Below are 16,289 nucleotides of genomic sequence, written 5' to 3'. Positions count from 1 at the left end.
TATCTGCTACTATATGATTTCATGTAATTATGATATGATATAGAAAGACATGTGATATATGTTGCGCAAATATTCGTGACACTGGCAAGACTCGATGCGTCACTATTAAAAATTTGGATCAATTTTGGTGAAAAAGAAACAAAACACAACAACTATAAGATCTATACCAGAGTTGTTCATCGACCCATATGTACGGATTTAGACGGCAATCGATTTTGATTATCTACGCTACAGTAATAGGATCGACAGCACACTGCCATTCTATATGGGGAACACAGAACAGATTGTGTGTTAGACTTCGTTAACAGTCACGGACAGTATTTAAATACTCGTCTCCCATATCTTCATATTCCACTGCATCTTCTATCATCTATAACAGCAACAAAACATCTTTGTTAGTTTTAGTTTATTTACAAAATATTAAGTATTTTATTTACATCTGAATTCCAAGAATGAGACGGGAGATGTTACATGATTTCAACATTTTCTCATCGTTTCGCACATGAGCGGATTAGACGTTAATTGTAATAACAAAATGTGAAGTTGCACGTGATCATGTGCCTTGAGAGTTTCATTCACCGTAATTTGGGAAATAGGGTAAAGTGTTGAGAGATGATCACACGACGTGGGCTTTGGAGGAGACAGGATACAGGTGATGCGATCATGAAAGGACAACACACGAAAACAGTTATCAACACACATTTGTGGTGTATCTATATACATAAAACATACAAATCACACACACACACACAAACGCATATGTAAACACACACACACACACATACACACACACACACACACACATACACACACACGAGACAGGGAGAGAGACATAGAGTGAGAGTTGGGAGGGAGGTGTTTTGTAGTGATAATGATAATAATATACCTGCAAGTCAATTGGTTTTACACGTTGAGCGAAAGAGAGAATGGAAATGAAGAGATTACGGGTAAACAGAAAACGCGAGCACTGGAAGAAAGACAGACACGGAATAGACGGTAAGTTTACATAAGTGGACTACTGGTATTCGTTATAATCATTATCTTCTCCTTTACGTGTCCAGTTCTTATAAAAGCTCTGCATCGTTCAAGTCATTGAAGGCTCGACTCGATTTTCCCCATACGTTGTGACTAACAGAAACAAAGCTAAAAAGATAAAGAAAACAGAAGAGCGTCTCTCCCCGTTCTACGACGGCTTGCTCCTATAAAGGTATTCCTTCACCTCCCTGCAACAGATCAAGTTTTGAGCAGCTACATAGCACTTTACCAACCACAACTCAGCATGCACACTGCGTGCATTATGCCTCTAATGAAATCAGTCACGGTAATGTTGCTTATGAATCTAAAAGCATCCCACTCGTGTGCTTAGGTTAAATGCAAATCGACAAGAGAACATTAGATGAGAAAAGGGAGGAGAGAGAAGAGGAGACGAATCAGAAGGGACCTAAAAAGAAAGGAAAATGAGAGAGATGGACAGAACGTTGAAAAGCCACGATGTACTAACGGCCTAAGCTGCCTCCATCTAAAATAAGCTGCGCCTAAAATGTCAATATTACGGGCGCTCGGTTTGCAGCTGATGACGTCAATAGACGGCTCGTCACCATAGCAACGCATCCCTTGACAGTTCGTGCTACATAATGGGGATGTTCTTCTTTTCGCTCTCTCTCTCTCCCCTCCCTCGCTCGCCATCTGATTTAACCGTGCCGTCTCCCGTCCACATCTCAACAGTATACTGATACATAACATTATATAATTATACATGACAAACTCTCTACGTGGGTTTGTTTGTGTGTACTATGTTCGTAGGCATGTTTTATAATATAACATGTGTGTGTGTCTTGCATTCATGAACCTCCTAATGAGATACACATCCAGCACTACAGTGGAGCCTATAATACATCAGTACATTATTGTCAAGACCTCGCGGGTAAATCATTAACATCAACAGGCGTGGTTCACAGTGCAGATATCTTGCAGTATACCAGAAGATCAGATTGAAGGAATGTCACAGATCCAGCATCATTGACACCTGAATGTTGCCTACGAATAAATATAAGTATATACTCTACAATGTATAATAAATATCTAAAGAAATTTCACACATTAAAATTGTGTCAGTTTATATTACTTACTGACTTAATAGTTTCGAAATGAAAAAACAGGGGACGGGGCATGTTCTACTCATTTCCTACAATGATTGTTCGTATGTTTTGTGAATATCACGTGGTATATCAGACCTATCTAAACTGTATAGAATCAGAGCTAGGATCTCCCGACCTATTAATCTCACTTTGAAGCCAAGTTTTGCATATACACCTGTCATCAGCGGTCTCGGACATAGATCTCTTACTGCACTGATTGTGATTGCTAGTCTTGACATTTAGCGATGTCATCATGAAGCAAGTGTGGTCGGCTACTACGGACGTGAATGTCATCTCTGATCTCGACAATGAATCCCGGAATATAGGTCATAATCACGTGACTAATCTATAGCTTGCCATCATGGCAAATAACCTTGCAAGGGTCTGTGGTATATAGACAATCATTATTAATTGGGCGCCATCGAATATTGATTACGTGGTCAGGTTGCTATGTAAAGGTGATGAAGCAATATCGACAGGGAAAATAAAGAGTTGTGTTGTTTTTGTTTTAGTTTCAAAAACATTACTTAAATCACTTAATACGTAGCAAGTGTTTTCTTGATCCGTATGTCATATACAGAGGAATTAATCTATAATCTATATAATGCAGACGCATAACAATTCATGTCATGCATTGCACATATCACGTACTATACTTTACACTGTATCACATCATAATGATTTATACGTAGTGAAGACCCACATAATATATAATAACAGCTGCTTTAAAAGAAACAATTACCCGGTACTCCATTATTATCGTCGGAATGACACCAAACAAACAAACAAGCAAACAAACAAAAAAACCCAGCGTATGATAGTTAAGAATTAATGTATATGCATGCACATACATACATACATACATACATGTAATATTTTTAAGTATACGTACGTTTGTACATGATTGTATTGTGTACGGTGGTGCAGATATCTATTTACAAAATTTTACAATAATTGCAACGATTATATAGTAGGGCCTAACTATATGTTATGAAGAATACAGTGAGGAGTTTTCTACAGACCTGTGTACTGTGTATTTATGACAAGTCATAAAACTACTAAGTTGTTTAGGCGGTGTGAGTCAGCGAGTCTGGGAGAAAGTAATTAACATTTCCATTCCAGAAAAAATAAAGTTGTACCCTCTTCGCAGCACCCTTGCAGTTATTTCTGTGACACACAAATGCCGTGTAATTAAGATCCTTACACATGACTTAGATACAAAATAAATAGACTGACAGTGATGAAGCCTTTCGTGCATAACACGTATAGATTTCGCACTGCATGACCTTGTCCAGGATTAGCTAGAAACTCGTGCAACCTTCAAGACTCGAACTTCGCTCATTCCGACACAAGTACGTGGAAACCTTATAGTTCCATTCCCCTGGCTCGAGGCCGGTCATTTACGTCACACACTTAACGTAACATTACAATATTTCCCTACACAATCTGAACAACATCATCAGCCAATACAAGACTAATAATGCGCTTTAAGAGACGAGGAAGAAAAGTGTGTTCGGCAAAAACAAAACCAGAAGTTAGAATACTATTTCAATAGCGACCTAGCAAAACATGGAGAGTAGTACATAGAGAACTTAATCACGTTTTGCCTGTAGCTCATAAACAGTGTAAAGAGGTCCTTAAGTGGATCGATTAAAGGATACTATCAAACACTGGATGTTATCGCATAGGAAGGTTAAAGCAATATGCAGATGCAGACGTCAGTCCAGTGAGTTATGTAGGTCTCATATTGATCGGCAATGCCTTCATTTTATTCATGCTTACTCGAAAGCGAGCCACAGCTCACTATATAGCTTTTTTTTTTCTATCTACATCTGCCTCTTCCGCTCGTTCTTCTTCTTCTTGGCTTCGCCCCCAGCTTTCCCCCTTCTTCATCCTATTGTGTTGTGCCAGAAATTGGCTCGTTATTTTAATGATGGACATTTCATCTTGATAATAATCTGCCATATCTGGGCCGTAAGAAATGAGATGATAATCATGGCGACTTTCTACAAGGCATAAAATGGATAAGATCACTGTTAAAGTCGCATCTTACGTACGCTCCACTCATTAAGAATTTCTATGGCAACCCAAGAGCACTTAACGACCTACGCATACTTATAGCGAAGGTGAGATGAATTTCAGCTATAAAAAGAAAATGAGATAGACGCAAATTCAATCACACGGAGTAGCCGTGAGGCCAGAAAACTCCCGTAAATTTGAGTTCTTTATAGTGCAGTGCAGTCCGTTATTCCACCACAGCGTGTATAAACTCAAGGTTGATCATATCAAAACTACAGTTTACACATTCTATATTGAAACTAAAATACATACTCCATAGAGAATGTAATTTATTCAAGTGTTTTCTTGGTTCGCATTGGGCCCCTTTCTCCACAAACCAAAGGAAGACTAAAATAAAATTGCTAGTCTCGATGTACACTTATAGCAGTACTTACGGGTAACTAATCAATGAAGAGAAATAACATAAATTCTGATGAATCTTCAGTTTCAAGGCAATAACTCATTCATGTCATGTAGGCATCAATAATCGATGAATGAGTTTCTTTCAAAGCCCGACTAAGTTCTATACGTTTTAAAGAGAGAGAGAAACTAGAAATGTTGCTATGGCGACTGGTATGCCTCCGCCATGTCTCATTTTCTCCCATAGGTCTAGAGGATCTTGACAATGTGAGACGACAGTTTCACATAATTGGCACAGCATTGAAATATGTTTAAAATTTGATGGCGCATCCCCAAAGTTATTAGTTGTTATACATTCCTTAAACCAGATTGCATCTCGATGGCTAAAGTAGCCTACTCTTTATTTGCAGAATCATTGTGCAGTAATACATATACCAAGTTTAATTAGGAGTATGCACTGAATAATTATCACATTCTAGAGAAAATAGTGTAATTTCACAGCATTAAATAGCAGATTTTTGGAATTTCAACTGACCTTTGATCCTATGACACAAACGTTCTCAAGAGAATCATCCTCAGGCATAGCATTCATATACATATATACCAAATTTCATGAAAAAGAGCTATTCCAAGATAAGTGAAATTTTAGCACTTTCACTTGACCTTTGAACCTTGACCCCATAGCCCTAAAACATTCCCTCGATGATCTTTATCTGGTAGTATACATGTACAACAAGTTTCAAGAAAACACCTTCAGGCATTGGAAGAGCAAGGCAAAATAGTGACATTTAAGTATTTGACTAAGAGCTTTGACCTTCGGCCTTAAGCGTGAGCACCCATACGTTGACAGACAGACACAATTTCGTCCATTCATACAAATATATACCAACTTTCATGGGGATAAATTGAAAATGGACGGACGGACGGACAATAATGCCTCCAGCTACACTTCGTGGCGGGGGCATAAAAAAAAAAACTCATCTTACAATAGAAATCCACATTGATGGGAATACCTACGTCTAATCTAATTAAACTCCAGCAGATATTTTCATGTGAAAGTCATATAGGTCTACGATGACGATATCTCAATGCATGTGTAATTAAAAAAAAAAGGGGGGGTGGTTAATGTGTGCGCAAATGATCAATTCCAATTAATAATAAACAATTCCTTCCCCCCTCCCCCCTCCCCCCTCCCCCCTCCGGTCCGATATATATTAGCATGAGTCTACTATTTCCGATATATATTCCATATTCGCTTACAAAAATATCATTATTTGCGCACTTGGAGCAGCTATACACGAATCCAAGGGAGGAATTACATGGTCTGATACGTATGAGTACAATTTTACAAGAACAACAGTGAAAACGTGATCAAAATCGGATAAGAAAAAGGAAGTTATGAAATTCCATTTTTTAAAAACAGTTTTCTAACAGTTGTGAATATACATTAATACACATTGAACAGAATATGTCATCACCTTACAAATTTTCGCTGATTGTGTACACAAAATGCCAAAAATTCAATTCTTCTGGAATAAAAGTATAATGCATAGTTATTATGGCATACACTTGGATTTGAAACTGGGGCACACTCGCGTTTGAACGAAAAAAAAATAAATAAAAATGGAAATTTCCACATTTTTGTACGAACTTTATGGCAAGTTCTGAGGCCATGACGTCATGAACTCACTGTTAGCATATTCACATTGACTGGTCAAGAAATGTTTTATGTAATTTGACATAACTTAACAATTTCATAACTTCCAGAGTTTATATCCGATTTTGATCAAATTTTCATTGTGCTTGTAACATTTTACTCTTTCTTCATGTTCTTTTCAGACTAGCTGTTGGGTGGTCTGGAATTTCCCTTTAAGGTACATCTATTACTGGTATCACGAATCGTTTTATTCTTCTTTCGCAATTATGCCCGGAATACAGAGCGGCTCAGATGCAAAGCTTTGTGAGCAACTGACGCGCAACGACATAGAATACAAGTTTACAGTGACGTCATTGAACGTCGGACTACAATGTTTTGTTCAGCTTTTTTTTTCCTCTTACAATTACGACTTGACACATGAAGTTAGCTAGTCATGACGTCATTGGGCTGTGTTTACTCGTAGCAAGGATACGTGTTTGGTAGCTGCGGTAGCTACGTAAGAAAGGAACCCAAACAAAAGGAATATGTTTTTCTCTCTCTCTCTTTCTCACATTTACATTCGCAAATATACAAAAATCGTTTTAAATTCCATGATCTAAATATAACTCAGAAGGAATTATATGACGAAATAGAAGCTCCTACATTTTCTACAGAAACAACTGAGCTGAGTTCTTAGTGGAACGTAGATTTTTCGTGCCCTACATTTAGCATGGTAAGATATTTAAAGTAGTAATTTTAGGAGCCTTTCAGTGAGACCTATTTTTCTTGCCTCCAGCCTTTCCGGATATCGTGCGAAGTCTAGTCAGCTAGAAAAAATTATATAATTTCATTGCTGACAGGAAGTGTAAGTGGGTTGACGTAGACAATTCGTAATACATCTGTAGTAATATCATCTTTGTTGCAGGCCCATTAGGTCTTACGATGTGCTTCTGTCCTTGCTTTTGCTTTAAACCTCGAAAATGTTCACTGTTCTGTTCCCATCAAAGTATACTATACGCTAACCATGCGAACATACGGGCACACTTCGCTCAGTTAATTGTTCACTGTTCTATTCTCATCAAAGTATACTACGCCAACATAGTGACACATTTTGCTCGGTTAAATTTCAATGAACCAGTAACCATAAAGTGTAATGATATCCGAGGCAGGCTGTCGAATAACAAATGTCAAAATGAAGGTTGGCGATTGATCACTGGCCAATAGTACTTCGCTTCATATGAAGAAACTGCAAACTTTTGTGATATATTTACTGTGTTGTTGAGTTTCTATAATTTCTGTTTCTAAGCCAGTTTCATATGGATAAAAAATAACAGGAATTAATCTCTCATATCGTCAAAAATGACGAGTGTCAAAAGTATTATGATATAGGTACAGATATTAGACATGTTAGAACGGTATAATAAGTTGATATTGGTCCAATTATAGATACCAATAACAATCGTACTTTTTATGTTAAAGTGACGATCAACGTATAAGGTGAGAGGTATGATAATACCAGTGACATCAATAACTATCAATATAGGCATGATGGGTTCTCCCGATAATATAAAATAGGCCAATTTCATTCTTTTTTTCACTCACTTTTATATTAGAATCATTCCTTTTCGTCAAATTTGCTCAGGCATCGAAATATCGTCATTCAAAACTGTTTTTCTTCGTTCAAATTGACAAATTCGGCAACCGATTTCGCATTAGCGCATTTTAAATCATTGAATGCGCAAACATTTTTGGCAATGTTTATTCAACTTCGTCTCCACCTGTCGCCAGCTCTTTCCGAGTATTCAAATTCGCATATGGGCAAACAAGGTCATAAAAGGAGCATTCAAATTAAAACTGTACGATGTCCATTACAAAGTTTACCATATAACTTGCGATACGTTTTGAATTGAATGTTAGAAACGTGTGCTTATTGATCACACATGATGATGCAAAAAAGTATGTAAATTTTAGTGAAGATCCAAAGTCAGTGTGATGATTCTAATTAAAATAGATATGTCAAATTAATGTTATAAACACAACATGATGACCGTAATAAATAAACATTTGAATTAGAGATAAAGATAGCCATGTGATGACATGACAAAAGGAGGATTTTATATTGAAGTTTACATAACATGTTAAGCAAAAGAACAAAATCCGCATGTTTAAATAGACAAATGCTGATCGGGATGATGAAATCTGAGATAAAATATAAAGGTCACATTCAATGATTACCTGGACATAATCACTCCCGCTTATTGTATACTATATACATCCATTACGAAATTGAATACTCGATTGTGAAAATCGGTTGCTCAAAAGCGAAACTGAAAGTGCATTTAAGTTCTTATCGAGACCATCGTACTATTTTTTTTTGGAATTGAATGGTTACATCCGAATTTGAATTTATGACCGCTGATTTGGGTGCCTAAAACGAATTTGAAAGTATTAAACGTGAAATCGTTTTACCAAAGTCACTTCACTACTTCATACATACGAATTTGAATAAACATAACATAAAATAAAAATTAATGACAATGTCACGAAACTGGCCGGGGAAAACCTACAGTTACAAATAATTACGAAAGCAGTAATGAAAGTAATATAAGATGCAAGTGGAGTAATGAAGATGAGAAGGCTATACACTAGGAAAAGGAAAGAAGAAGAAGATGAATAGAGAAAACTAAAGGGAAAGTTTAAACTGCAACAAAAAGCATGGGATTTACGGAGAACCAACTCTGACCTATATATCCCTTTCTATGTCACTGATCTTCGAGGAGATTGTGGGCAAGAATCAGCGAAGTGTAATGACAGATTATGATATGTGTGTGTGTGTGTTTGTTTGTGTGTGTGTGTGTGTGTGTGTGTTTGTGTGTGTGTGTGTGTGTGTGTGTGTGTGTGTGTGTATGTGTGTATGTGTGTATGAATAAACTGGGAAATCCCATTCCAACGATGTCCCTTCAGATGTTTATTGGCTCCGCGCCTTCTCCAGAGTTTTGGCAGGGAAGAAGAGTATGACCGTTGCCAACTTTTGGTGTGGTGAAATATTCTTAGAAAACAAGACCATCATGGTGACATGAATTAACGGAGATCTACACCAACCTCAAGTAGAGACAGATTTCTTGATTTTGGAAGATTTGAACCTATAAAGACTGAAAAAAAGAAGAGAAAATACAGGAACCGCGCTCTTTAAAAGTTACGGGAAAACTCAAAACTTATAGGTTATGTTCGCGCCTTATATGTTGCGAAGAAGCTTCCAAAGATTGCTCGAGATCACCAACTTTATTTTTGCTTGCATCATATATAATTTTATGAAAACTGGAAAATAAGTTTAACTCCGTTTCAAGGTAAACATCTAGACGTGAAGAACACATTGTAATGAGGAAAGTCGGTGTTTAAAAAAAAAGTGATGTTCATTATTATGCAATATTACATGATCAATACATTCAAAAAAACGTATACATGGAGAGCTGCTGATTAAGTATTCAAGACTGGATGACATCGGGTTACGATCAACTATGAGGAACGAGTGAGCATTACTTATTGTAAATCACTCTCTTTGATCGTTGTGTATACGGACTTAAATACAAAGGGGCGTTGTCCTTATGTTGCCATAATACGAAAGCTATTGATCATAACTCTAATTACCCAGACGGCGTTGGCATACTCGCATACTTTCACGAGGGTGTAAATCTGAGGGTTATTCATAATCCCAAATCTTCGCTTCTTCGCGATCACCCACATTATGCTCACAAGCAAATAAGCGCCCCAAGCAGTTCCTCTGTTACTGATGCCGGCAAAACTTGGGCATGGAAGTGATGTCTGAACATGAAACGTGAAACATAAATATAATTTATGATTACATTGTTGATCATTTCTCATTGGGTATCCCTGCCCCTACAGCAATGCAGACGATACACTTATGACTGTGACATTGAAGTGTTACTTACGACTGCAACAATGATAACATGATTGTACAATTTGCTGTCCAATCAAGTTATGCTAGATATCAAGATATTGTGTGTCAAAGATTCACACAGTTTTCTGTGGTGATTAAGGTCATTGTGTGTGACGAATTTCACTGCGTGCAATGTTCTGGAAATTATAGATGTTTTACACTTGCAATTGTTCGTCTGTCTCTGACGTCACAAAGGGAGTAATGACTCATGATTTCGTGTTGCTTCCCAGCACTCCACTCATTAAATGTGCTTAATGGCGGGCAGCGAAGCTCACGGGTTGGTGTGCAAAGGTCTGCAGACTGCTTGGATTAGAACACGCGGGAAACACAAACGCGTTGTGTCAAATGAATATGTCATCACCATCAATATCTAATGTTCAATCAGCCAGAGAATACTAGTAATTTTGATTTGCATTTGTACATTGTAATAATATATAGGAAACAAAATATATACGTTTCAAGCTAAAGTTGAGTTAATGCGTAAGGTTGTTGATATAGGCCTATTCAGTGCAAAGGATAATAAACTTGATGTTACACTAAAATTTCAATTTCTTATTGTGACTGGACATTGAAACTAGCCACGAGTTTTTCGAACCATTCACTAAAATCGTCCCTGTACAATGTTCGTCGTGCTTTGATAATGGTTGTCCCGAAACCACAATCAAAACACAATCCCTGCACCAAAGCCAAACACGTTCGTTTGATGGAGGGCTCTTGAGCTGTTGTTGGATCATATATATATATTTTTTCTCTCTCTTTTAATACGTTTTCGCAGAAACACTTCTACCAAATGGGGCTTTGACTACTGCGGTCTAACAAATGTGCTGTTCAGGGAGTGTTGCAAATCATTATTTCGCAATTGGCACACTCATCAGCTGCTCATTGGCGCTAATCACACACTTAGGTAACTGGATATCAAAAATCCACTACCTGATCGGGCGGTATTACTTCATCAAACGAATTGCATTAATATTTCCTGTTATCGCGGAAGAGGTGGATGAGTCTACGTCTCATCTTCTCTGTAGGGAGATAATCGTGAGAGTGCGTCTTACATTGGTTACACATCAGTCGCCGATTGTATAGACACAGGATGGTATGGCGACTGGGTCTCAGCCATACGACGGGCCTACCGCCTATTTATAACTCCAAGCCAGAGACACCGTCGGAGTAGGCAATGAGAGTGCATGGATTCAGTCATCATTGAATTTCATTGATTATTTCCTCTCAAACACGTCATGCAGGCCTATAGCTGCCGCTCGTTTCAGAACTAGTGTAGAAAGGGGAAAACCGCTCATCCTACAGACTGCAAATGAAACGCTTATCAATTCTTAGATTGGAAATGTGGAAATACACAAATCTGTTTTCGCTTATTGTTTGTTTATCATTCTTTAAAAAAAAAGAAAAAGACGTGCAGGGCCTATATAGAAACTTTGTCTGCAAAGACTTGGAGGGTTATAAAGGCAACGCATGAAGACGTTCCATTAGTCTTATACAATCAATTGTCACGTTGTGACTTACAGTATCTTCTAAATAAACAGTGACAGGCATGTGAATTATGACGAACTTTCACTGAACATCATCTAGTAAAACCATACCAAATATATATTATATAAATATATATATATATATATATATATATATATATATATACATATGTGTGTGTGTGTGTGTGTGTGTGTGTGTGTGTGTGTGTGTGTGTGTGTGTATTCATAATGCAGGTTTACGGGTATAAGCAGCAAGCGATCAGCTACGCGTTGATTCTGTTTGGGTGGACATTGTATTCTTATACTGGTGAAATGTGACAATCTTAGATGACGCTTTTGGCATAGACTGTTCATCTGAACACACTCACAAAAGCCTTGTCATGTTATGGGCAGAATAGATGTCAGTAGTAATTACAGAATTAACGTCCCTTCACTGATCCTAAGACGCTTCCATACACTTAAAGAGAGAACATTGTGTTGCATAATGAGAAGGGATGATGAAGTGACGTAACCGGAAATCAGCAAGGAACCATGCTTACCGATCAAGTGTTAGTTCCTCCAGCTTGGGCAGGTCGCACGCGATGTATTCCAGAGCTGCATCAGTGATGCGTGGACACCAGGAGAGATCAAGGCATCTCAGCTGGCCGAGGTTCTCAGCCACCAGCTCGATGGCCTCGTCCGTGATCTTACTGCACCCCGACAAGGACAGCGTGGTCAGCTGCGGGAGGCAGTGGATTAGATTGACCACGGCCTGGTTGGTCAGTTCCCAGCAGGACTTCAGCCTCAGAGTGGTCAGTGTGCCACACCGCTGGGCCACCAGGCATCCCAAGACAGCATCCGTCACATGGTAGGCTTGCAGGTTCAATTCTCGTAGGTGGGGAAGTCTCTGAGCGATCGCCGCCACGCTCTCGTCGGCGACATTGATGCAGTCACTGATACTCAGAGAATTTAGCCTTGGCTGAAGACTAGCCCAAAGTCCTGCTTCCGTGAAATCGTTACATCCGCTTAGCTCCAGTGACGTTACAGATCCAAGTTGCTCTAGCATGACCTCTAAGCCCGCATCGGTCACTGTGGATCGCTTGAGGGAGATGGCGCGCAAGGTCTTCTTGGTGCGAGGACAGTGGTCAATGAACTCACAGATGTCCAAATCCGAGACGCTGACCAGACACACTGATTCGAAACCTCGCAGCTCGAAACTCGATAGAGACGTAAAGTTCTTGGTCCCATCCTCCTGTTCTTCATACAAGTCTCTCTTGTGGAGAATGGGTGTGACCGACTTCCAAAACATGGGTTGATAGAGCACGTCCTTCCAACATTTACACACATGGGCGAGTCCGCATCGTTCTACTGGGGTGAGGTACATGAAAAGCCTTTGCAAGAAACTCTTGTCCAGGAGGAGCTCCTCGAAGTTTCGGGCTTCGATAAGGGCGTGGCCCTTTGGGGACATCCCCTCGCAGCCATTCTGAATTCCTCCCTGCTTCTGGGCGGACTGTCCATTGAGGGGTATCTGGTTGGTGAGTCCATCGCAAGAAGCACCTAGCTCGTGAGGACTAAGTTTCACGTACGTGTCACCACAGTCAGAATGCCTGGCTGGTTTGCAAGGAGACCCCCCTCCCTGCTGCATGTGGGAGGGACTTCCCCCATCTGTTTCTGACATTCCGTTCATGTTTGTGCTTGGTCGTGAAACTATTGCACTTGCCATCCACAAACACTCAAGACATATATACCTACCGCCTTAACGGCTTGACACGTAATACAAGTGATGACAGATGTAATAGCTGTACAGTCGCTACACGAAAAAAACTACGCTTCCTTAAGTGACAACTACAATAAAACCGGTGGCTATAACCCGGGGTTGAAACGCCATATATACATCACTGCTTGTGTGTCGTCAAGAAGATATCGTCATTGCTTAACGTGGTATTCACATGAGATAAGGTATGGTTCTCCGACTGCGTAGAATGCCGTTTAACACTTGACCAATTGACAAGCCTTATCTTTTCCAGATGTGAACTCCTTGCCCAATCCCCCTCAAATGATGATGCACCCAGGTTGGTCGTGATCGCAATCGACCGCCTCACCACGGGCAAACCGACATCGTGGGAAGGAAGAGACAGCCCCTTTGGCTTGCTATCGACGATGGCCACCAGTAGGAGCGAGATGACGAGCAAACAAAATGGCTCCTTTTTCGTCTCTGCGTAGGCAGTGATATTGAAGGAGACTGGGTTGTGAGGAGAGTGCAGGAGCGTTGGACTAAATAATATGAGATGCCCATGTACGCACGAATACAGGGACTCCGTTTAGCTCCATCCAGCTTGTCTCTCCTCCTCTCTCCCCCGGCCTTTCGAAGGGTGTAATATTCACAGCGCAGCTGTGCAGGGGTTACACTCCAGCTCACTGCGAAGAGCAGTGTGTGAGTCGTGTGTGTGTGTGTCTCCTTGTTAGTCGTATGTGCCTCTCACACAGGACAGAGATGATAATAGTATCTTCACGCGACGGAGTGTATGGAGAATATCCGCACTGAAATTGTATATCCGCTGATGTGATATATATTTCAGTCTAATGCCCAGTGTTCGCGCAGCCTATTCATTCGTACACAGGCGGTGTTTTGATAGATGTTCGTATATTCAAAGCAATCACACCAGAGCTTCAGTAGGAGTCCTTCCATTACGTTGGCTGAAGACACTATCGCTTCGTACCTTCCTCTGTTGAGAAGCGCGAATTTGTGCCTGGCTTCGTGCTAAAAATAGCACCACAGATACATTGTCAACGTCAACGCCGCTGTAGGAAAACATCGCTCAGCTCTCGGAGATGGAAAGAAAAAAAAATGAAAAAAGTGGAAATGGAAAAGACAGAACCTCTTTGGCTTGTCCTACAGGCATCCGGATAAATCATCTTCGCGCATCCAAAACGTCGAGAAAAAGCATTGACTATCACTCATTTTTATATATGAATATGTCGAGATGTTCGAAGGCACAATTTGAGGAGCACACTGTTGATGATGGGAAAACTAATGGAAACAAATCACATCATGGGTGACAGTAGAAAGAGCGCGGATCTTAGGATGACACATAATAAATATTGTTTTTTCAACATCTGTATCTCTTCGCTTCGATGACTGAAGACACATATTACACATGTATACACATATACAATATACGTATATATAATATATATTGTATATATATATATATATTACATATACATTATTATATATATATATATATATTAGGTACATATGTATCTATTCATTTATTTATCTATGTATGTGCGTGTGTGTGTGTGTGTGTGTGTGTTTGTAAACATATGTACACATACACTTGAATGAACTTGCTGAGACTCAGGATTTTTATTTTGTTTAAAGAAATATGAAGGAATGCGGTTAAATCGACGAGTTTCGTCTGCTTGTTTAATCAATAAACTGGTTGTCAAGGGAATTTATATTAGTCTATCTGGAGTAGAACCTCCATGATGATTTCCTAAATCCCTGTAGGCTCCTTTTCACGACTCCTCGCTCAACTCTGTCTCTAGCTCTCTTCTCCGCCAAGAATAACCCGATGAGTAAGCCTGAACTCCTGGCTGATCTGACTAACCCCCTCCTTTGCCATATTCATTCCCTAACGTGCACCCTCGACATTCCCACGAATATACAGGCAACCCAGTTGGTGATCGAATGGGAGCTCCGCTGAATTATAATCTCAAACGGAAATTGTTCCCCTCCGACGATATGCTGCTACGTCCGGAGTCGGGAAAGCGGCTATTTTTGGTCTCCGCAGCAGTACGGTACATTTCATCGAAGGTTCCTTCTCTTATGATTATTTTCTTTTTGGTGCCCCTCTTTCTAGCTTGATCCCCTCCCCTTTCTTTCACTTCCCCTTACTGCCCCCTCCCCTTTTAAACAGACTCACGGTGCTATGGAGACGACAGTACGCTCGAATGCTAAATCACGCACAATCATCAAAACACGCAAAATCATCAACACGTACGAAATAACAATGCAATGTTATCTATGATAGACCTCCCACAGGAAAACCAGTGCGTATTGACGCAATGTGCTATAAGGATTAATAATTAGTGTATATAAGGACGGTCTAATGACTACTATAGTTTATCTTTTAATGACTGATATAACTCAAATCAATACTGTTTTGTATCAAGTCAATGTCGGTTAAGCACACTGTCCTTGACGATGTCTGTAGAACGTTTGTTCGTTTGTTTTCTATTTTCAGAACTACAATATGACTTTTGAAAATGTCCAGCTATACGCATTGCAGAAGACACACTATTGTGGAAAAGTATATATCGCTGCACTTTCACGCTTTATAGTATGTCGATATCATAACGCATGCCAGGTCCTCCACTTTGGAATGTATCTGAATAGAATTTAACTACAGATGGCGGTATATGTAAACACACGCTTATCAGAACTACTAGTAGGGCCTATATACAGACAAACATAAAGGTCTAAAAGATATACGTGAAAAACACAGAATGCATTGGTCCATATATCATTCATTTCAATTTTGTTTTTAAGGACATGAAGCCCTGCTGATAAGGCCAGCTTATAATTCTATGTATTCAAGATTGAAAAAACAAGATTAACACTTATGAAGTCATAAAGTTCTCAACGTACTTTGTAACTTTGCATAAATTCT

At 39.4% G+C, this 16,289-nt stretch overlaps 1 protein-coding gene across 1 annotated transcript in view; it reads right to left on the bottom strand.

Annotated features, from left to right (window-relative positions):
- LOC139713003 (uncharacterized) overlaps positions 1-14,084 on the bottom strand; it is a 36,514-nt gene extending 22,430 nt beyond the window's left edge. The window contains exon 1 of the mRNA XM_071624782.1: positions 12,174-14,084. Within this exon, the coding sequence (XP_071480883.1) occupies positions 12,174-13,336 (1,163 nt within the window). The 5' untranslated portion in view covers positions 13,337-14,084. The remainder of the gene's footprint in view (positions 1-12,173) is intronic.
- Between the last annotated feature and the right edge of the window lie 2,205 nt (positions 14,085-16,289).

This window comes from Diadema antillarum, unplaced genomic scaffold (genome assembly GCF_040938485.1).
Source record: "Diadema antillarum isolate AM-2024a unplaced genomic scaffold, OU_Dant_1.0 seq00001893_RagTag, whole genome shotgun sequence".
Lineage (NCBI taxonomy): Eukaryota > Metazoa > Echinodermata > Echinoidea > Diadematoida > Diadematidae > Diadema > Diadema antillarum.
This window is presented reverse-complemented; position numbering and strand designations above follow the sequence as displayed.